This window comes from Microtus oregoni, unplaced genomic scaffold, assembly GCF_018167655.1.
Source record: "Microtus oregoni isolate MIOR12 unplaced genomic scaffold, Mior012 000210F_ref0000141, whole genome shotgun sequence".
NCBI classification, from domain to species: domain Eukaryota; kingdom Metazoa; phylum Chordata; class Mammalia; order Rodentia; family Cricetidae; genus Microtus; species Microtus oregoni.
This window is the reverse complement of record NW_024544868.1, coordinates 140,565-164,762: the sequence shown is the minus strand read 5'-3', so window position 1 is coordinate 164,762 and position 24,198 is coordinate 140,565. Positions and strand designations below refer to the sequence as shown.

Below are 24,198 nucleotides of genomic sequence, written 5' to 3'. Positions count from 1 at the left end.
CATTTATCACTGCAGCTGGGTAGCGGAAGCCTTCTAAAACCCATTTGGTTAACACATACTTGTGATTATTTCTAGAACTTTGAAAAACTGCCTTTGTGCATGCTTGCATAAATGAAAATGTCCCTGTAAAGTTTCGCTGAAGACAGAGGTAGGTGTGTATGTGTGCATATTGTATGCATATGAATGGCTTTTCCTACTATATATAATAAAGTATAGAGACATGTCCTCTTTTCAACTACAAATGCAATATTTCCTTACTGCATTATCAAAAATACATACATATATACATACACACACATATACTTTGCCTAGAAAAGATCTTAACCATTCATCAAATTTGTGCCAGTATTTTTATGCTTAAAATTATTTTCCACTCATTTTATAAATGCAGTTGGAATGCAGCAAGCTGCTTAGCTATAATGCTACCAGATTCAATAAACCTTTCTTTAATTTGCTGTTGTCTTTTTTTTTTCCTGCCTCGGCACTGGCACAATCAATGGCTAAATATGTGATTCAAGATGACACCTAGTCCCATGAGTCAGTGGATTCAGACTCAGATACCATGCGTCTGTGTGCACAGATAGCTATGCAGCAATTTCTCGGTGAAAATGGCATTCCTTCCACACATGTGAATGCTTCCTTGCCTGTAGCAAAGGCGATCCATCATTTAGCAACATGGCCAAAAACAATAACCTGCATTTTTAATCACAATGTAAGAGGCAGAACAGAAAACACAAGCACATGTATAATGACACCTTTAAAGAAAAAAACACTATCACGATCCAAATAAATGACAAATTACAAGAACTAAAGATTTTTCAAAGCCACAGAGATTCCATTTTCTCCTTGTAGGTTTTTTTTTTTTCACTGCAGTTAGGAAGCTGTGTGAATAGACCCATGAACCGTTTGCATGACCAAGCATGCACACCTGGTTTTAGCCACCCACCTCTGTCTGGATGTGTCTAACTCACCATTTTCTTTCAGGGTCCACACTCAGTGTCTTGGGAGTGAGCGTGCCTGCATCTTATAGCTACTGAGAAAGAAACGGCAATGCAGACAGGTCTTCACAAATCCCAGCATTCTACTGCCAGAAGTCACACAGAGCAATTTTTCTACACAGCCAGGGCTACCAGTCCCACTGGTAGGGACGGCAGCTTTCAGTTCCAATGTGCTTTCAGCCAGCTGTCAAAAAACAAGGCTGCAAAAACTGCATGCATCCTTAGACATACATGCAGTATGGACCAACGTGTCCCCTTGCACACGTGTGCACTCTTGCAGGGCTCCGGCCAGAATCTGTACCCTGATTTGCATGATTTTTTGTCTTTGACAGAACAATAAACAATGAGAATGTTAGCACATCTTGCCAGATCGGACCCACGCCATTGTGAGCTGACAAACAATGTGCCCTTTAAGACGGTAGAACAAAAGAAGCATTGGGTGCTACACCCTCCTCACAAATAGGACAAGTGATTTTTAAAACAGTTCCCTTCGGGGATAAGATGCCCTGAAAAGGAGCCCTAGAGTCTCTTACCTGCATCCCTGCTCGCTGCTGTAGGCTGTGGCTCACTCTGACTGCAAAGGCAGCTAAATGCTTCAGGGACCCACAGCCCGCCTCTGCCACCGCAGAATCCTGCTGCCTAAGGCACTGAGGAGTCACGAAGGCAGCTGGCAACAGCTGGAAGATCAGAGCCTTCTGCCTTATGATGGACAAGTTTATGCAGGGTCTGTTAACTCCAGAACTCGGTATATGTGACCTCCGGGAACTTTCCTAACACATACCATGATTAAGCTATAAGAGGTTTCTCCTTTGAAAATCCCTATCAGGCACAGAGCGGGGGAGTGGTGGTGCTTCTTTTCCTATTTTTTTTAAAAATGGAAAATATAAAAGAAGCTACTGCAAGAAGATCATTCATAAATTCTACTTAAGAACTCTCAGCCGTGCTATCGCATGGTCTAATGCTACAATGGAGTTAAAGATGACATTCAATAGCCTATTTTATGTCTGTGGACATTCTTAGGCTGATTACGCACTCATTAGGAATGTAATCCATCAGCTAACAAACCAAGTGTTTCAGAACCTTTCCTGTGTGCAAGGGCACTCGGGCGAGAATACAAAAGCCTCCAGGCTGACCCCAACTCACCCAATTCCTTGCATCCCAATGACTTGCATTTAAAGACCCTGTGCTCCACGTCCACTCTGAGCCCAGCCCCCAACCACAGTGCCATGGTCCTGAACTGAAATTGCTTCCCTTACAGCTCCTTCCTCTGAGTCCAGGGATTAGCCACCAGGGCTTTCTCTTTACAGCTTCCTTCCATAAAGCTCTTCTCACTGCACAGGAATTATTTCAAATTCCTGCTCATTTCACCAAATCACGTTATTATTCAACCTCCAATGCAGTACATTGCTAATGTGTTATCATTATAGCCATGAAGCATTGACTTTTTTATTAGTATATATTCGCTTTTACGGCATTATGGGTTTCATCCTTACATTTTCACACATGTAAGTCACATAGTTTGTCTATCCTCACACTGTTACCTTCCTTTGCCCTTTTACATCCTTCCTCTTCTCAAATACTAACCTTTCCACTACTTTCATGTTATATGCATACACAAGTTCATGCATGTTTAATCTAGATTCTACATGAAAGAAAACATTTGTTTTTTTTTTTCTGATTTACCTTATGGTACCATAAAACAATGGCCTCTGGTTTCACCGACTTTCCTACAAATGACATGATTTCATTTTTCTTTGATACACTCACCTCCCGCCCTACGGTTTTCCTTACGATTCTGTTGATGGAACACCCAGGCCGATTTAATAACTTGGCTATTGTGAACAGTGCTTCAGTGGACACTGATATGTAGGTGTCTTTGGGGTATACTAACTTGGATACCACTAAATCTGAGAGAAAGGGTTAGGAGAGTCGGGGGGCTGATATAAACACAGTGAGGAAGTGAACATGTATTTTTTTATTGTAAAGCCCATACTCTTTCCAGTGTTTTTTCACATCCATATAGTATTTTATAAATAAACAACAGTGTCCCTTACCTGCCACCCCCATCTCTACTTTCTTCTCCAAGGTACTTGTACATGCTAAGCACATATTATACCAACTGAGTATATCCCTAACTACAAATACTTCATTTAGAAATTAATTATAGAAAATTTAAATAAAAGAAAGGAGTTTCCATAATATACACCCAGTTTCTTCTATCATTAAGCCTGAGATTTGTATCTAAAGTGTACGATCAGTTGGATCTTAAAGTATCTCTCATAGTCCTGTGTTTTAAAGGCTTGAACCCCTGAAGGCCACTATTGTGAAATCAAATAACCTTTAGGTGATAGTGCCAAGATGGAGAAAGTTAGGCCCCTAAGAATATATACTGAAATAAAAGAAAAGAGTTTCCATACAATACTGTAGTGAGCCGGACAGGATCGCCATTAAAGATGGCACCGACATCCTGTCTTGTTGGAAATAAACAACTCCATATTTGGCTCTGCCTTTGGGAGCTGCATGTCCCCCGCTTCCCGCATGCGCGGTGGATAAGGGTCCTTGGGCCTATCCCGATGCAGTCTGGTGTCAGCCAATTACAGGGCGACCTGTGTGCCAATTCCCTATATAAGCAGCTGCTTTAGTGCTCTTGGCGCTCTCTCTCTCTCTCTCTCTCTCTCTCTCTCTCTCTCTTTCTCTCTCTCTCTCTCATTTCCTGCCCCTCGTTTCCTGCCTCTCGCTTCCTGCTCTCCCTCAACCAAGGGCACTCCAGTAAAGCGTGATCTGAGAAGAATCCTCGTGTGGTGGTTGTTCTTTCTCGCTGGTTGAGAAGTTCGCCGCACAATACACCCAGTTTCTTCTATCATTAAGCCTCCTACCGTAATGAGATAAATGGTTTCTTCTACCCTGTGTTCCTTCCATGATGTCCTGCTTCATCAACAGGACTAAAAGCAATGTCACCAACTGCAGACTAAACCATAAGCCAAAACCACCTTTTTCCTTTATAAGTTGGTCATCTCAGACATTTTGTTGAAGTGATGGAAAACAGTCTAATATAATTTACCCCAGATAATAATGCAATAGTGGTACATTTGAGACTGATATGCTACCTACTGCACTAATAAGGCACTTCAACATTTGTATACTAAAATGAACTAATATTATCATATTTTTATATTTTTTATTTTTATACTTTTATAAGTTATTTTATATTTTACTAATTACTATATACCATTTATTGTTCCTTTCCTGGCCTAGGATTCCAGCCAAGTACCACATTGTATTTAGTGGTTACATTTTCTTAAGCTTCTTTTATTGGGACTGCTACAAAACTAAAAGTTTGTCCCTCCCCTCAAATGTATATGCTAAAAGCACATGGAGATTTGTTCTTATCATCTCAGAATTTGGGATGCAGGTGTTGTGTAACAGTTGACTAGGTAAAAACCTTTCATCTTGGAGGGAAACTCTTTAAGACATAGGATGGAAAAAGGGAGGGGAAACAACAGGGTGTTCTAAGAGGACGTGAAATATTCTATCCTGTCGGGAAGCTCATTAAAACAGGAAGTAAAACTCACCCATGTTCCTGTAAGGAACCTCAGTAAAACTCACTGGTTTACCAAGCTGGACTTTGGCACTATCTGTACATAGTGAGCTCCTGGAAATCTTCTGGTATTCCTAAAAATGGGGAGATAGCCCTCCAACCATGGCCTTCATAGCTACGGTTGAACCCTTTGCTGACATTCATCCCTGAATTGCTTCCCTTAGCTGAAATTGTGTTTGTATGACCCTGGTGTCAGTCCTCCCGCAACTGGGGGCCCAGGATTCCTCAGATTTTTCTTTCTTTTTCTTTTCATTTGGACTACTCATCAATGGTCCCTGCTGTGAGAGACTGCTCACACCCGTGCCACATAGGCTCCACTGACTCTTCAGCTCTTTCTCTTCTCCCACTAACTACTCCATCAGCCCCACTGGAACATTCTTCCTCTCCAGTGCCTGGCCACAGCAGCTGCCCACTCTGGCACCCACCTTTACCCCTCCTCTCACATGCTCACATGGTGCTATGGAACTCAACCCTGACCAAGCCAAGCCAGCTGCAGTTCTCCTGTTGAGAGATGTGGCCGGCATAGATGGATTGATTAGGGCACATGTTCCTTTCTCCCTTTCAGAGAAAACAAAAACTGGGATCCTGTATGTCTAATTCTACCACTTTCATAAAACAATTCCAATATATTACCCATTCTTAAAATCTCACCTTTCATGATATCTATATGATCCTATCTAATAACCCACTTCCTGAAGATCACAGGCAAATTTGGGAGCAGGCTAGACTACATGCAGATGAGATTCACCAAACACATGCAACACACCCTCCAGGGACAGAGGCAGTCCCCAAGCAGGAACCACACTGGGATTATAACACCCCAGGTCGAATTTTAGCTAGGGACAGGTTTTTGACTTGCCTCCTGGCATGTCTCCATAAGGTTGTACTCAAGTCAGTAAAATATAATAAACTCTCAGCGGTCATTCAAGATACGAAGGAAAATCCTTCTGCATTTTTGGAATGCCTCACTAAAGCCCTGTTACAATATACTAACTTAGAATCAGAAACCACGAAAGGCAGACAGCTTCTCATGACTCATTTTTTTTTCTCAGTGCTATCCTGACATTAAGGCTAAACTTAGACGTTTGGAGAAAGGCCCCTTGACCCTGTAGGCGGAAGTCTTAGAGTTGGATTTTAATGTGTACCGTGTAAGGAATGACAAAGCCCACAGTCATCATTGTCACATGCTAGCCACAGTCCTCTCAGCGGCCGAGGCAACAGACGGCCCAATTTGTGCTGTCCGTGCTGTTCCCTTGATCCCTGGGGCTTGAGAACCAGCAGGCCCATGTTTCAAATGAGGGAGAACTGGTCACTGGGCCTGAGTATGCCCTACTCATCTTGGTCCCACAAGACCTTGGTCGAGATGCCATAGGGAAGGACACTGGGCAGTTGATTGTCCTCATCCACTTAATACATGGAAACATCAAACCCAGAAAATTCCCAAGTTGACATTCGAGATCTGGCCATGGACGAGTGAGGCTGCCCGGTCTCCTTTGACCTGACCACAACCATCATCTATAACAGGGAACCACGGGTAAGCATCATGGTATCAGGAGGGCCCATCTCCTTTCTCTTGGATACCAGAGCCACATACTTGGTACTGAGGGAATTCTGGGGGCCTACCTCTCCTTCTAGTTTCCCTATTGTCAGGGTAGGGGGACAGCCTTATCTACCTCAGCAGATCCCACTACGTAACTGTGTTTTTAGGGATATTTATCTCACTGATTCATTTTTAGTCATGCCAACCTGCCCTGTACCTCTTATGGGAAGAGATTTTTTAGCAAAGCTCTTCTAGTAGGAGCTTTCATTTCATTTGTTCCTTCCATTCACCTTACACTAGACTACCTCAACGGTGTGCCAATACATGCCCACTGCTGATTACTATTCTCTCCCCCAGACCAATGCCCCTCATGCCTTTCCCCTAAATGGCAGGGCCCCTTTAAATTAATTCTTGTAACTCAAACAGAGCCCTGTCCCCTTAAGTTCAAGAGGACATCAAGATCAGTCACTTTTTCTCTAGTTCCAGAAAAACAAAAGTTTCATCACCGACTCAAACCTCCTGTACCAAAACTCCATATATTCTCCCTCTTTCTCTTTCTCCTATCTATTATAACATCAAGATGTAAATCTGTTCCTGTTCTCTTACAGATTCTGGGGGAAAGTTCTGATACGTTAAACTCACCCAGTTTCAAACATATTGTACAGGCCACGCCTGCTGTACAAAGCGTTCTGGAGACAATGCCAATACTCGCACCAGCTCTTGGGACTTCACCATTGGAGCTCACCCCTTACTCTCCTCCTTTCTTCTTCTTCCCCTTCTCCTTTTTCCCTTCACCCCCAAAATAAAGAAGATGCAGAGGTAATGTCCTTGAGTTCATCTTTTTACCTCCAGTTCCTTGACTGCCATAGATATCCAATTCTGAGCCCTGAGGGGGTACTGAGGCTGATACTCAAGCACCCCACCCCCCATACTTCTGCCCCATCTGTGTCCTGGATCAGAACACAACAATGAAGTAGTTCAGACTGGGGAGAAATCAGAAGGCAGCCATGTGGTGGTGCGAACCCAGTTGGTACCTGGAGGACTGGGGCAGGATGGCTGCCTCAAATTCAAAAGCAGTCTGATCCGTATTGCAAATGAAGACATTGTGATAGTTATTGATGACTGTCAACTTGACAGGATCTAGGGAACAATTATGCGGGCATGACTACAAGGCTATTTCTAAACTAGGTTAACTAAGGTGAAAAGAACCACCCTATGTATGTATGGGCAGTACCATCCCTGGGCTGAATAAAAGGAGGGAGTGAGCTAAGCCAGCATTTCTTTCTCCTGGCTGACTTCACCACTATGGAGGATAGTATCCTCCAATTACGAGCCAAAATCTACCCTTCTTTTAGTTGCCTTGTCAAGTACTTTGTCACAGCAATGAGAAGAGAAACAAACTAATAACAGACATTAATAACAAATTCTGGCCCAGTGTGATTGCTACACACCATTAATCCCAGCACTCAGAAGGCAGAGGCAGACAGATCTCAGTGAGGTTCAGTCTAGTCTGGAATACACAAAGTGAGTCCCTGAACAGCCAGGGCTATATGGACAGACCCTGCCAAAAAATAAAAATTAAAAAAAAATAAAGAAAAGAAAAACAAAAACAAACAAAACAAAACAAACAAACAAAAATACCCAAAACCAAACTAGTCTTGTGCCTCTGTCTTTTTCTGGCAGTTGCTGTTTTTCTTTTCTGGGATGATGGTCTTGTCTTTGCACATATAGAAAGAACGCTTCAGTTCAGGGCTCTGCCTGGCCTTGCAAAACAGAAAGCTCTGCCCACATCATCCATCCCTGCCCACTCCCAATCCCTCTACTTCCAAGCTCGAGTTTCACCTTCTTAGCATGACCCACTCAGCACTGGATACATAATTATCTAGCACAGTCCTTTAGGAAGGCAGGCTGCAATTGCTGGACAGCTAATTGAAGGCCAGGGACAATAAACATCTGCCCTAAAGCCGTGAACATAGGGTAGAGCTCCCCAGTAATCAATCTTTGTTCCTTCTGAAATCCACTTGGCAGAAACTGGTTTTCTAAAGAGGAAATTGGTCTTCACAATAATTTCTACACGCCAAGTTTTCTCTCAGGGAAAACACCCAAGTGGTGTCCATTGGGTTTGCTTTTCTGGTTCATGTATTTTATATTAGAGCAAAATAGCTCTGAAAAAATTCTCCATGCATTCAGTTTTGTAGCTCTACTGGGAGTAAGAACATATTCTTGTTATTTTCTTTTACTCACCCCAATAAAATACAGCCTTGAGGTCAGTGGTAGCCCTGCTATGGGGGGTCAACCCCATAGCTCATGTTAGCCCCAATTCCTAGAATGTCCTAGGATATAATATCTTTACAGAAGAAGCCCAAATGTGAGGAGCAACAATCAAAACTAGTTACATTAATTTTCTTAAAGGGTTTAAGTAGGAATGTGGAAAGCAAGTCAGTTTTATGATTTCTTCTGAAACACTTAGATCTTCTTATCTCTGGACAACTTAACTCGAGAGCAAGTGCAGATGGTATGGCCCATTTCACTTACTAGCATCTAACTAAAATCTTTAGCAAAATTTTAACCCAGAACATGTACTACCATGGAATGCTGATCTAGAACTCAAGGAAGGTAAGACAGGAAACTACTCATCTACCAAACCAAGCATCCACCTACTCATCCATCCTTCCATTTCTCTGTCTATTCATTCATCCATCATCCATGCACCCAACCATTAACTGATCTCCATCCATTCATCCATTTGTCCATCCGTCCATCCATCTATCCTTCCGTCTGTCTATTCATTCATTCATCTATGCACCCAACATCCATCGATCTATCTATCCTTTTATAAACCCCTCATCCATCCATCCACCCACCTACCTATCCATCCATCCGTCTATCCATCCATCCATCCATCCATCCATCCATCTATCCACCCATCCATCCATCCATCTATCCATCCATCCATCCACCCACCTACCCATCTATCCATCCATCTGTCTATCCATCCATCTATCCACCACCCACCCATCTATCCATCTATCTATCCATTCAATTTTCCAACCATCTATCTACTCTTTCATCCATCCAAACAACCACTTATCTAACTGAGAGCCTGGGAGTTAGAAAGACTCTCTGGCAGGCCATCATGTAGGGAGAAAGGCCATAGCTAGGTACTGAAGATAGTGAGCTTCCAAGATGGCTTGCTTCTTCCTCACCCTCCTGACCTGAGACAAAAATCTGATAGCTCAAAACAAAGGCCTTGTGGGCTTTTTCTCTTGTTAAGAACAGTCTGGATTTTTTTTTTTTTTTTTTGCTTCACGAATCCCCAGTAGGCTTCAGAGAGGGTTACTTTCTCTATGTGTCTGCTTCATATATATGTTTCCTCACCCGCAATAAATGCATTTCAACTGCTGATTCTGCCTGTGCTTGTTTGTGGAGGTTAAGATTTCTCTGTTGCTACCTGTCATGCCCAATGAACCTGATTAAAAAGCCACAAACACATACACACACATACACACACACACACACACCGTAATGCAATACCCATCCTTATTAACTCATTCCTCCCTCTATCCCTCTGCTTATTCATCCAAGTGCCCATCCTTCATCCATTCAAATACCCATCTCTACACTTATCACCTATCTATCCATTCACCAATGCACTCATCCACCAACCACTTATTTGGCACCTAATCTGTGTAAGAACCATGTGTGATAAACAGCAAAGAAAAATTAAAATCCTATTCTTCCAAACTGCTCACCAGGAACGAGGAGGAGGAGTTTAGATAATAGGACAATGGTGTGGAAATATATCTATGATATTGAATCCTGCTCCCAGTATCCCAGTCTGCAGAGGATAACTCTGTTCAAAGTATGATGGACATCGACTTTGAAGATGTTAGGAAAGACTAATTTGGTGTCACAAAAAGGAACATACTAACAAAGTGAAAGTAACTTAGCATGACAATTTCTTTCCACAAAAAAGGGCACACCATGCCCTGGGATCAAGCCAGTAAGTAGCAGCACACATGGTCTAGATGACCTCTATCTTTTATCCCTAACAGAATATAGCTATGTAGGCAAACAAGACATTTAGAGTGGTGGTTAAGGAGAAAGGAGGTCAGTAGGATTACTAAAAACGAATCTGGCTGGTGTCCTTGTAAGAACTGGAGATTAGGAAACAGAGATACACAATGCAAGCAAATGAGGGCACAGTAAGACGCTAGAGTCTACACAGAAGTTAGAGAAGCATTGGGAGGAACCACCCTCCCTTTGATCTTTCAGCCTCCAGGGCTGGGAAGAAATCAGTGCTTACTATTTAAGCTATCCAGGCTATAGGACATTAAAAATGTCTCCACTGCATTTCTGTTTATTCACATACACACACACAATCAGAGGACAACTTACAAGAGTTGTTTCTCCCCCTTTCACTTTATGTATTCCAAGGATGGAACTTAGGTCTGCAGGCTTGGTGGCATGGGCTTTTACTAGTTGGAAAATCTCACCAGTCCCTGTGAGACCACTTTTTAATAACAGTCATTGAGAAATCAGACACCGAGTCTTTAAGGGACTCCCATATCAGTGATTGAATGCATTTGCAAGAAACAGACCCAGCTGGCTGTAATAAACTTGAGGATTCAGCATGAAATCTCTGAGGACGGTTGGAACCTCTAAGAAAAATGTCTTCAGAACATGTGAGATGGGCCGCTTGGGACCAGATGTGATGGAGGAAGGGAGAAAATGCCACTGTATCCGCTACCTTGTGGTCAGGCTACCCAGCTACAATGTGTTTTCCCCTTAATCCAACAGACTTTAATGATTTCTCATGTGCCATGTACCTTTCTATGTTTGTTTCTTAATTCTGAGACATGGTTTTGTTCTATAGTCTAAGGCTCATCTTGAATGTACAAGCTCCCTTCTTAGCCTCCTGAGTGCTGAGATTACAGACATATGCCACATGTTGCTCTCACATAGTTAAAAAAAAAAGAATGAAGTAGTTTCCTTTCAGTTACAGATACTTGTAATTCTTTCCCCATTACATGGTATGGTCTTGCAGGAGCTTATCCTTCACACATGCACAAAAAAGATGTTATTAGTGGGATATGATATCTCATCCCTGTCATCCCAGAAAGTGTTGAAGTAGGAGGATCAGCACAAGTCTGATGCCAACCTGTGTTACACAGGGAATTTCTGGGTGGGAAGTGACATCATATCGCAAAAAATAGGAAAAAAATTATATTAAAAAGTTATTTCTGTTTGGACTTTGGTGAATAATCAGCAAATAAAAGTAACTCCTATGTCAACATTTTTGTATGATCTCAACAGAATGCAACAAAATTTTATTTCAAGTATCAAATACCAGATCAATAATTCATTTCCCATAGAGACATGTTTATGTTACTTTAAACCTATGGAAGGTCACTAGGTATTTTCATACTTCTGCATTTTAGACTGCCTATTATTTTTATGATCCTTTTATTTCTCAAGCATATTATTTCTTTCCTTTTTTTTTTTTTTTTTTTTTTGGTTTTTCGAGATAGGGTTTCTCTGTGGCTTTGGAGCCTGTCCTGGAACTAGCACTATAGACCAGGCTGGTCTCGAACTCACAGAGATCCGCCTACCTCTGCCTCCCGAGTGCTGGGATTAAAGGCGTGCGCCACCATCGCCCGGCCTTCTTTCCTTTTTTTAAAAAAAAATATTTATTTATTTATTACGTATACAATATTCTGTCTGTGTGTATGTCTGCAGGCCAGAAGAGGGCGCCAGACCTCATTACAGATGGTTGTGAGCCACCATGTGGTTGCTGGGAATTGAACTCAGGACCTTTGGAAGAGCAGGCAATGCTCTTAACCACTGAGCCATCTCTCCAGCCCCAGCATATTATTTCCTGTTGATCCTCTAGAAACATATACTCTAGGAAAAGCTGAAAATGACCTAACATTCCTATTCCAAAATTTCAATATCCTTGCCTCTCTTCAACACACACACACACACACACACACACACACACACACACACACACACACACACACACGATGTGGGAGTGTCATATATCAATCTGTTGATTTCATTGGTTAAGTAATAAACAAACTGCTTGGGCTCATAGCTTAGAACATAGGTGGGTGGAGTAAACAGAACAGAATGCTGGGAGGAAGAGGAAGTGAGGTAAGACGCCTCAGACAGAGACTCCATGCTCCGCTCTCCTCTCCTGGGCAGACACACCCGATGAAGCTCTGACCCAGGATGGACGTAGGCTAGAATCTTCCCGGTAAGCGCACCTTGGGGTGCTACACACAGATGATTAGAAATGGGCTAAATTAATATGTGAGAATTAGCCTAGAAGAGAATGAACCAAGCAGTGTTTAAAAGAATACAGTGTCCGTGTAATTATTTCAGGTAAAGCTAGCCGTGCAGGCGGCCGGGATGCTGGGGAAGCAGCCCTGCCGCCCTTATTACTACACACACACAAAATGCAATCCTGAAAACTGCTAGGTTTGAAACTCAAAAGCAGGCTGCTTCTGGAACTAATCTCTTTAAGTCACTAAGCAGCCAGCTGAGAGACACAGCCATGATAAATAAGGCGAAGGCCCCTCTTCCCTTCCTCCTATTCCTGTGAGTGCTGACAGAGCTGTGGACACAAATAATCACGTGTGCACACACAGCTCATGCACATTATAGCTGTCCATGGTGACATTCTCTGCCCCCTACCCTGCACAGCTGCTGCTCAGCACGTGACTGACTCAGAGCCCAGGAATAAAGCTCTAATTGTCCTCTTCAGACACTGTTAAATTCCGTAGGCAGATTATTCCGCAGGCTTCCATCAGTTTAGCTATGCAGACTGTTAAGTAATTGCAGGGATTTCTGAGGCAGGCACACAGAGTATCAATCTGGTCCCTTCACAACCAAATAAACGTGGGATAGTTTTGAATACGGATAACAACAGTTAGTGTAAAAATGTGTGAAATAAGACACCATTACATAAAGTTCTTGAAAGCATATATCTAAGTTGGTTATTTCTACAGCAGAATCTTGACCTTTGAAGTCAGTGTTTAATTTGCCTTGTATGCTAGGCCATATAGGATGTATAAAACATTAGGAAAATCTTCCCTCAAGAAAGTCTGGTGTGTGCTGATTTTCATCTTTCCACCAGGGTTATTATATACACATCTAATCGAATCTATCCTCTGAACAGCTTATTATATGCTCCCCCAACAATCTGGAATTGTTGCAGGCAACAGTGTAAGAGCACAGATCTTGCTCGCCCTCCTCCCTTCTCTGGGAAGTCAGATGACTTCTATTTTAAAGCTTCAAGTTAACTCATTAAACAAGCCCAATTTAGAAAGCTTTACCAAAATCCTTTCTGACAATTCTGAGACTGTGGCCTACAAACACAGCTGTGTGCCAGATAGTAAAAGCATCTCTCCAGTTAAAGATTCTGTTTAAGGAGGATAAACTGGACATTTATTTTGACCCAATAAAGCATTTCACTCTAAGAAAAACACAACAGCTACTTTAAGAAACACTAAAGGCTATTACTGCCCTGCTTCTCTGGGCAGGGCTGCAGAACCCACGGGATCTCTCGCTTAAAAACTCTAAGATCTTAGTGATGGTGGAAATCACACTCAATTAGCAAAACCAAGACTTGTCCTATTAACATCCCATTCACCTTCCATAAATATGTTCACACTCAACACAACTTTTCAGCAAACGCAATTCACCCACCTTGGAGCAGAACGTCCCTCGTCAGCCTGTAGTGTACATTGTGGTACTCCTTTGTGCCCGCCAGAGTCCTCTGGCTGCCTGTCTGGCTCAACAGGCACTTCCTGTGAAGAGCGACACCATGAGACACAGACTCATCAAGCTGCCTTCATGCCTGAGACGACTGTTATTATGAAACCCCTCATTTGTGGGTTTGCTTTGTGTGCCTGTCCCACAACGCCCTTGGCAAGGCCTGTTGTCTCAGACTTGAGACCTGGTCACAGGACACGGCTGTTCAACTCCATAAGACACTTAATTGAGACCATTGACCTCGGACTTCTGCATTGAGCAGAAATCAGGACTCCTACATGAGGGCTGTTACCATGTGACACAATCGGCCAAAAGAAACACAATAAAAGACAGCTGGCCACAAGTCATGATTGCAAAACCTCACGTGCTAGGACTTGTGGGGGCTGGGATTCTGACTCCTGACAGAGAAGGCATGGAGTTCTCAGAGATCACACTGAACTGTGTGTGGATAAGTCAGAATGTAGCAGTGGCAGAAGCAAGCTCTCCCTGGGTCTGCGTGGAGTTTCAGTACCAAATGCTAAAAGCAAGCAAGCAACTCTCCTTCCGTGTACAGCATGGAGGTTATCTTCTAAGAAAATTACTAGTAGTTTGTTTTTAACAAGAAAATGAGGCTGTTAATATTACAGCATTTCAGTGAAATTAATATTACAGTGAAGTGAAATTTAGAACAGGGGAGCTGGGGATGAAAGAGATGTGTTTGCACAAAGGAAGCAATTTCATTCCCTTATCTTTCAAACTACAAATGACACTGTTGCACCTCAGTGAGCTCTCATACATGCTGGATACACCCTAAGTGTCTTCAGGTGGTACAAGCGAGGCCATGGCATACGGTATACTGCTTACCTGTGAGTAGCGATCAGTGGACGGTGACGACCGGGACCGTTCATGGATGTACTGTGTCCTCTGCTGCTGGTCTAGACCAGCATCCAGAATATCATCTGCTGAATGATAACGCCCGGAACTCCTGGCTTCCATTGGTTTCTTCTGCTCCTTCCAAGACGCCTGATATTCTGCAAAGGTTCCAAGCCTTCTGGGTGGGTTCAATGTCTCAGAAGCTTTTTCTCCTTGTCCATTATCACTGAGGATCTCTCCACAGGAGGTGGCCCGTGACCTCTTCTGGAACCAGGACTCTGTACCCTCACATTCACGGCCCCCTGTTTGTGGCCTCTCCGCCTTGCCTCTTGAAAGCCCACAGAGAGCTTGCCTGTGGCTTGGCCTTTGGAGAAGAGATTTGCTTGTTTCCTCAAAAAACTTCCACCTGTCAGCAAATGTCCCCACAGTATCCTCAGGTGTCCTGATGTTAGGATGAGGACTGTGGTCCCCTGACAGACCCACCTCGTTCATTTTCTCTGGCTCAGAATAGGACTTCAGTTTCTGCTCCGCTGTGAACCGTTTCCGGCCTCCAATTCGAAGAAGATGGGGCACACCACCACCAGAAGATGGTGGCTTGGCCAGACCTGCTTCCCAGAGGCTGGGGACAGAGTCTGGCTCCCCAGGGGAAGATAAAGAAGATGAGGCAGTACGGTCACAAGTCCTGTGTTCTGCTTGTCTCAGATACTGATCTGCTGGGGTGGGACCTAAATCACGGCGGTGGAAGGAGGTGGCCCTCAGGACACGTGTCTGGGCCTCTTTCAGGTGCTCTTTATAGGTGCTGGGGAAGGAACCTTCCGGGACAGCCCCCGCATCAGCTCTCCAGTCATCAGCAAGTGTCACGGTGCTTTTGCTGTTCTGTAGCTTCGCTCTGCGCATCTGGATCTCATTCCTCAGTGTCGTGGCAAAACGGTCACTCCTTCGCATGGGTCTACCCACCTGGGCGTCAAGCGACGGTGGCTTCTCGGGTCTCCATGCCCCACCTTGGGTCAGAGAGTGCAGCATGGGTGTCCTTTCACGAGAAATCCTCCCACGTTCTCCATCCACCGACTTGAGGTCACCATCAGGACACTGCGACCTGGCTTTCACAGTGTGGCTGGCTTGAAGAGGCTCTTGGATCCCTGAGCAGGAACCTTCAATCCCTGCATCCCGTGGATGATATCCCTCTCTTTCGTGAGAGGCCAGCATCTCCTCATGCTCTTGTAGATAGCACCTCTGGCCCATCGAGGGCAAGAGAGGATTGTCAAGGTCCACAGAACGTGTGTCTGAATGCCCAAAGTCACCTCGGGGTGTCACAACCTGGGCACACCCCTGCAGAGGCTGCCTGGGGGGTGCACAGAAATAATGGCCACGCCCTCTATCATCCAGCTTCTGGTTGGCAGAACCAGACCATCTCACCTGCGCATCATTCCGGGAGGGTTCAGGAGGCTCCTGCAAACCCCCACCAGGAGTCCTATGAGGCAGCTCCCTCGTTGATGAGGGGACCCTTGGGCTCTCATCAGTGCACTGCCATCTCTGCTGGCTCCCACGGTAAGACGTCAGGAAGTGGACATCTGTGTTGGACAAGGACAAGTGGTGCCTGCCCGGGACCCCTGAGGATCCACCCACTCTATCATCTGAGGATAACCAACGGTAATCCAGGTGGCCTTCTTGCTGGTAACCCAAGCTTCCTGTTTCTTTGCCACTGCTTGGGTGTGCCAGCCGACACTGTCCATCAGTCATTTCCAGTCTATGGCCCCCTCGGGGTTGGGTGGTAAAGTCTGAAAATGGAGGGTCCCGTGTCTTTTCACGGCCTCCAGCTGCCACAGCATAGCCATCACTGAGCAAAGGAGCTGCAAAGGGGGGAGGAGAAGGGGCTTTCTTCTTGTCAGGAACATACCAAACAGGCCCAAAATTTGACCTTCCAGAAGTGGTTGTTTTCGGCTCAACATTATCCTCTGGCCTTGGGCTTTTCCTGCTGTTACCAAAAACCCTGAGTGTGGAACATGAAGGCCTGTCCTGTAATCCCTGAGGATCACTTGCAGGCTGGCTCTGTCGGCTGCTGCCTGGCCTGGAGGCCTCCCAGAGGCCAACTTTGTAGAGAATGTTCTCAGTGGAAGAGGCATCAGCCCTGGGCAAGGTGTGGTCAGGGGTGCCGGGACAGGTAGAGAAGGAACCGTAAGCAGAATCTCGCTTGCCGTGGCCACCCAGGTGTCCAGATGGGGAGAGCTGGGAGCCGCGGTCCAGTCTGTCTAAGCTGCCCACAGAGCTGAAGTGCTCAGCAGTGCGCTGTAGGCTTGTGTGCTCCCATGAGCTGGACAAATCGTGGGAGGAAGAACTACAAAGGAAAAGCACACACAAAAAAGGGTTTGCAAACAGCAAGATCTCAGGAAAACAGCATTGTGAGCATAGCTGGACCTACGCTAAGGAGGACAAGGGCACAAAAAGAAAAAAGGTTTGCAAACAGCAAGATCTCAGGAAAACAGCATTGTGAACGTATGCTAAGAAGGATGAGGATGCTCAACAGTAGCTGAATTGAGAACTGGGGAGGAAAGGCATTTCTGAGGGCACACTGACTGTTAACCTTCTGGGTACCATGTCTTGAAGCCCTTCCAAATCTTCCAACTTACAAAAACCCAGGGCCAGATGGATTCACTGTAGAATTCTATCAAACCATCCAAGAAATAACATCAATATTTCTCAAATAGTCCATAAAATATTAAAGCAAGGACATTTCCAAATTCTTTTTAGGAAGCTAACAACCCCCTGATACTAAAACTGGACAGAACACAACCAAAAAAGAGAATTACTTCTGAAAGAATATGGATATAAAAGTTCTCGATAAAATACCTCTGAATCCAATTACAAAAAACCACATCCAAAAGGTTATCCACCATTACCAAGCTGCCTTCATCCCAAAAATGCAGGGTGCTACAAGAAATACCACAAGAGAAAACAAGCTTGTTCATCCTTTGTCTAGCCATTTCATTTTGTTTTCTTGCTGTGAAACATTCAGTTCTAATCCTAACTGAGCAGAGGTGGTCTTGACTGCTCAGAAGTCAAGACACTCGTGGGAATGTCTGAGTATTCACAGAACGTGACAGTTATACAGATCACACATGGTGCCTGGTCTCAGGGAAAGAATACTCACCTAGCCTGGTGCTGGCTCTTCCAGGAAGGGGACCCACTGGTGCTCAGAAACAGTGAGGCTGCTGGCTCTGGGTAGGTATCAGAGACCTTGGTGGCATGCCAGGAGTGAGGCCTCCAACTCGGATCACTCTTCCTGGAAAAAAAAATGCAGACGCTGAGGGACTTTGCATCCTGGACACCTTCCTGGCTGGCACCTCAGTAGGAATCCAACAGAGGAAACTAGTGGCGTCTGCTGGCACCCGATACACAGCATGTTTTACAACTGCTTCCTGTTAGATATGGTCATGCACATTATTTCTGATGTTTGTTAATGACCAAGTTGCCATGTGAGTGGAAATCACAGGCTCTAAAGCAGCCCTAAGTCTTTTTAATTTATTCTTCCATAAATGGGTATGATTATTGTTTGCCAGTTAGAAATTCTATAAGCTTTTGAGATGTCTCCTGTACCCTAGGTTAGCCTTGAATATCTGATCTGCCTGCCTCCATCTCCTGAGTCTTCAAGTGGACCCCCGTGCACAGTTTTATGTACTGATGGGGATGGAACCCAGAGTTTTGTACATTTCTAGCTCTTATTTTGTTTTGTTGTTGTTGCTTTGTGCATTTTTAAAAGATGGAGTATGCATGAGGCCTTAGGATTGATTTCCAGTACCCCCGAAACAACAACAACAAAATACCTTCAGGGAAATGCCACACACATGAAGACCCACAGAAGGTCCCTTTGACTTCAAAGTCACTGCATGAGGGTATCTTTACTTCTCCAGTTTAAGAAAGAAATGAACTCACAGTAGACAATTTTTCAGCCAGTAAACAATGGGAAAAAAACCCACTGAACACCTTTACGTAAATAAGAGATTACACATTTTCTCCTACAGGCCAAAATATTAAAGAATGGTATACAATAAAGAATATTTTCAGCCTGGCCTGGCCCCCGTGGGCTGGGGCAGCCTGGAAAATAACACCCAACTACGTGCCCAGTGTCCATGACCATTGCCACCATGGGTGAGCACAGGAGAGCGGTCCCACCCCTTGCCAGCTGCCACAGGTCCACCCCTCGCCAGCTGCCACAAATAGGAGAGCTGGCCCCACCCCTCCCTTGGCAAAGCAGGAGAGCTGGCCCTGGTTCAGCTACCACCTAGACTCAGATCCAGGTCGTTAAGTTGGCCCAATCCCCCAACAGCTGCTCCAACAAAGACCTGCTAGAACCTGTGTAGGGGCTAGTCCTGCAGAAGCCTTGAACTACTTCAATGACTCATTGCAATGAACACTTGCAAGTAAAGCTGTTTGGGCAAAAATGTACACTGTGTGACACCCTCAGCGTCCACAGTGAGAATTTTTTTGTTTGTCCGTTAATTTGTTTGTTTTGTTTTATGGGGAGGTTGCAAGGTCAGATGGTGGATATGGAGGAACAGGGAGATGAATGGAACCGGGGTGCACGACAGAAAATCCATAGAGAATGAATAGAAAGTGGAAAGAGAGATTATTTACCAAGATAAAACCGAAAAAACGTTATAACACAAATCTTTTAATGACCTGTATAGTTTCAATAAGTATGCAAGGTGTAAAAAAAAAATATGTTGACTTTGTAATGATTTTCCAGGAACTAGAAAAGGAATAAAACAGACAAATTCATTACACCTCAGAACTAAGAAATTATAAAAGCAGAAATGTACCTCATAGAATTCCTCAAAGTCTTCATAAGGAAGGCTCTAACCACATGCTCTTCGTTGTCTGCTGGTTTTTCATGTTACATTATTTTCATTTTTTTGGTTAACTGATGAGATAAATAAACTAGACTGGCTGAATATGAGGGCAGAGGGGAGGAAAAATATGGCTAAGTAAAGAAAATGTCAGTCGGGCAGTGGTGGCACTCACCTTTAATCCCAGCACTCAGGAGGTAGAGGCAGGCGGATCTCTGTGAGTTCGAGGCCAGCCTGATCTACATAGTTAGTTCCAGGACAGGCTCCAAAGCTACAGAGAAACCCTGTCTCAGAAAAGGAAGGGAGGGAGGGAGGGAGACGCCTCACCCATGATGATACTATTTCTACCTCCTCACTAGAAAGCCCTGAAATACTAGTCAGTGTCATGGGAGAGCAATGTCCAGGAAAAAAACTGCTATTAGTAAAATTCTAAAATAGTAGCAATAAATTTGTTGTAAGAGATTTAAAATGTCTATGGCATCTTTGCTACCCTTCCATTAGCTGGTTTTGTGTGTCCCTTCCCCTTCAGTGTGAGCTCAAGGTGAGAAGTTCCAGTAACAGAATGAAGCTGCTTTGCTTTGCTTTCCTTTTCCTTCCCCTTTTCCCTTTCTTTCCACCCTCCCTTCCTCTTAATAAATGGGAAGAAATAATACTCTAGGGAATCTGAGCATGGTTGTAGGGAGACTGTACCTTCTTGGTTGTCTCAGAATGTTTTCTCTGCGGAAAGCCATGGAAGAGTCATTAGTTAGCACATCAGGATGCTATGGAAGAGCGTTCTCCACAGCACCTAGGATTATATTTATGTGCAAGGAGCTAGAAGTCCTTCAAGGCTAGAGGGAATCAATGAAGAAAAGTAGGACAAAATGCATCTCTTGGCTCACATCTTTGAGAACTATGCATGAATAATGGACTATGCTCTGTAAAGCCATGAAGACATTTAAAAAAATACAAAAGATCCTTAAAAGGAGAAATACATGGGGCTAGCAAAATGGCTCAACTGGAAAAATGCACTTGCCATACAAAACTGAGAACAAGGGGCTGGAGAGATGGCTCAGAGGTTAAGAGCACAGACTGCTCTTCCGGAGGTCCTGAGTTCAATTCCCAGCAACCACATGGTGGCTCACAACCATCTGTAATGAGATCTGGTGCCCTCTTCTGGCCTGCAGGCATGGAGGCTGAACACTTTGTACATAATAAATAAATAAACCTTTAAAAAAAAAAAACTGAGAACAAAAGAGTTCTATTCCTATATGCAATCGCTGAAGGTTCCAATACCTACCAGGGGCAGTGAAATTCTCCTAAAACACACATGATCGTTTTCACACCCTCTGAATTTCCTGGTAGACCCTCAACAAATCTGGGTATCAACGGCACCAGGCTAATTACCATTTCAGATGCTGGATGCAGCTGAGGTTGTGTTAATAAGAAACAGATACATCTACCGCCTAGCTGGCCAGCCATTCAAAACGCTGAGGAGATTTTGTGTTATCTGATGCCATCTACTGGCCCAGTCACATCCAGCATCTCTTTGACTAGTTGTACCCATTCTTAGGTGGCCAGAACAGATTTGAAATCCACTGATGAGTGAGGTAACACAGACTTAGAAAGACAAACACAATACATATTCACTCATAAGTAGATATTAGATGTAAAGCAAAGGATAACCAGGCCATAATCCACAGCTCCAAAGAAGCTAGGTAACAAGGAGGACCCTAAGAGGAACACATGGATCACCCAGGGATGGGGAATTAGATGAGATCTCCTGGGTAAACTGGGGGGGGGGGGGGGGGCAGTGAAGGGAAAGTGATGGGAAATGAGAACTTGAGGGAATGAGATGGTCGAGGGGGAGATGGGTGAAGTGAGAGAGCAATGGAGAGAGATCTTGGTAAAGGGAGCCACTATGGGGTTAGGGAGAAACCTGGTGTTAGGGAAATTCCCAAGAATCCACAAAAATGACCCCAGCTAAGACTCCAAGCAATCGTGGAGAGGATGCTTGAGCTGGCCTTCCTCTGTAATCAGATCGATGACTACCTTAATTGTCAACATAGAACCTTCATCCAGTAACTGATGGAAGCAGATGCAGAGATCCACAATCAAGCACCAGGCTGAGTTCTGGGAATCCAATCAAGGATAGGGAGGAGGGGATATATGAGCAAGGGAGTTCAAGATCATGATGGAGAAATCTACAAAGACAGCTGAACCAAGCTTGTGGGAACTCACGAACTCTAGACCGACAGCTGTGGAGCCTCCGTGAGAATGAACTAGGCCCTCCATATATGGGAGACAGTGGTGAAGCTTGCACTATCTGTGAAGCACCTGGCAGTAGGGGCAGTAGGACCAGGACCAGGATCTGTCTTCCTGGTATGTGAGCTAGTTTATTGGAGCCCATTCCTTATGGTGGGATGCCACACTTGGCCTTAACGCAGGGGGGATGGGCTTGGGCTTTGGCCAGAGTTTGTTGACTTCCCATGGAAGCCCTTACCTGTTGGGAGGAGTGGATGGGGTTTAGGATGGGAGGAATGTGGGGGAGGCAGTGGTGGGGATAAACTGTGAATGGAATGTTAAATGAAACTAAAAAAATAAATTAACAAAAAAAGAAATTCACTTATAAATGAGGCTCTCCTGATTCCTCCAATGTGGGACACACAGTCAGACTGGCAAACAGGAAGAGAGATTTATTTCACTGTGATGCTCTAGTAACTTTTCTTGAAATTATCTGCCACAAATGTACAACAAATTGGGTGTACTTCATTTAAAAAAAATAACATCATAGTTCAACTAGGAAATGATCTTTAGTCTTTGTGTATGCACGCACGTGCGTGTGCAATCGTGTGTGCATGCACATACAAGCTTGCATTTCCATGCAGGTGCACACACTACAGTTTATGTACAGTTCATAAACAACCTTTGGTTATCAGGGCTTACCTTCTATATCATTTGAGAAAGGGTCTCGTGTTTGCCTCTCTATACATTATGCTAGCTGGCCCACAAGTTTCTGAGGATTCTCCTGTCTCAACCTCCCATTCTGCCAAAGGAACACTTATATTACAGGTATGTGCTATTACATCTGGCTTTACGTGGATTATAGAGATCCAAACTCAGATCCTCATGCCTGCATAGCAAGTATATTACACACCAAACCATCTCCCAGTCCGATACTTGGATACATTTAATTATGAAAGAACAGTACTTGGTATTTCAATACATAATCTGGCATAGAGCAATAAAAATTCTGTTTCTTCTCCTTCTGTTAGACAGTCTCTTACCGTGTACGCTGGGCAAATTTGGAGCTTGCTATACAGCCTACAGTAGCCTCAAATTTGTGACCGAATGCCACAAATGCAGCTTCTGTTTCATTCTGCTAGTTATTAGCATAACTATTTCAATGAAATTTTTGTTATCCAAAAGGACATAGAGAATCTCTTCCCTTTCCTCAAAAAAATAAACAATCACATATGTGTTGGGTATTTTTGTAAGTGTTTAGCGAACTGCACTTTCTCCCCAAATACAGTCTGTGTCTGGTCATCCTGCCCTAGTTAGGTCTGCAAGTAGTAAGTAAACACAGGAGGCCTTGCTTCTGGAAGCCTGCAAAAACAGTTCAGCATATCCCTCAACCTGGAAACAGGCAGGCTAGAGGGCTGTTTCCACAGACTTGGTGTTTTAGAAAGTCTAAGGCACAAGAGGCCTTATTTCAAAAAAAAAAAAGGATGATGTTAGATATGCGCTAGGAATATTTGGGTATTGGTGACTTCAAAAGCACCAGCGGGAAAGCCCACAGCCTGTGGAGGGACACACAAAGCCCACAGAAGGCAGGGTGCTTTCAAAAGGTCCGGGGTAAGGGAAAGTGGAATTGAGTTGGCTCTTGGTAACCACCCGCACTTGGAGTTCCTCAAACAAATTAAGAAGTTCCTTCCTCTAGAGTGGACCCTGGCTGTCACCTTGTACTTTCTTCTTGCTTTCTCTCTGCTACTCAGAGATTCACAGCTCTGTGCTTCACCTCAGGAGCACTGGGGATGATGCCTTAGGTTTGTATATTTTCATCTAGCATCTGGCTCAGCCACTGAAAGACAGCTCCATGGCTTTTTCTTCAGAACAGAAACACTCCACCCTCTTGAAGTTGCCACTCACTAGTTACAGCATCCTTTGCCCATGTCTTTATCTTTAGCTGGGAGCATTCCAGATGGCAGGACCTACTGGAACGATGTTAATCATTTGGCTGGGATGCTACTTGCAAGTTAAGTGAACCTATAAAGTATAGGTTACAGCACTCTTAATGATGACACTGTGTACCTGTGTATCTATTGTAAGGAAAAAATCAAGAAAGAAAAACGGTATAACAAAACGATAGAAGGAAAAGAAAGAAAGAAGCATTGACTGCTTAATGGCATGGTGATAGATTCATGGAACAGTCCATTCTTTCCTAGGCAGACAATACCCTGCTGTGGACTGGAGCGTCCTGCCTGATAAGATCTGGTCCTATGGGACATGAGTGAGAGAGTTTCTGCCTTTCTACACCAGAAAAATTCATTCAGGAAAGACACAAACTTCCTAATACACTCGGCGGCGGATGAAACTGATACAAGCTAT

At 44.1% G+C, this 24,198-nt stretch overlaps 1 protein-coding gene across 3 annotated transcripts in view; it reads right to left on the bottom strand.

The window, feature by feature from the left end:
* The window catches only part of Shroom2 (shroom family member 2), a 119,547-nt gene that overhangs the window by 30,061 nt on the left and 65,288 nt on the right, over window positions 1-24,198 (bottom strand). The window contains exons 3-5 of one of the 3 annotated variants that reach the window (XM_041647705.1): window positions 17,916-18,047; window positions 14,759-17,102; window positions 13,850-13,950 (exon numbers count right to left, since the gene is read on the bottom strand). In XM_041647705.1, the coding sequence (XP_041503639.1) occupies window positions 13,850-13,950; window positions 14,759-17,102; window positions 17,916-18,047 (2,577 nt within the window). Of the gene's footprint in view, window positions 1-971; window positions 1,104-1,531; window positions 1,670-13,849; window positions 13,951-14,758; window positions 17,103-17,915; window positions 18,048-24,198 lie in introns of those variants that run through there. The other 2 variants (XM_041647706.1, XM_041647707.1) reach the window with 2 other exon arrangements.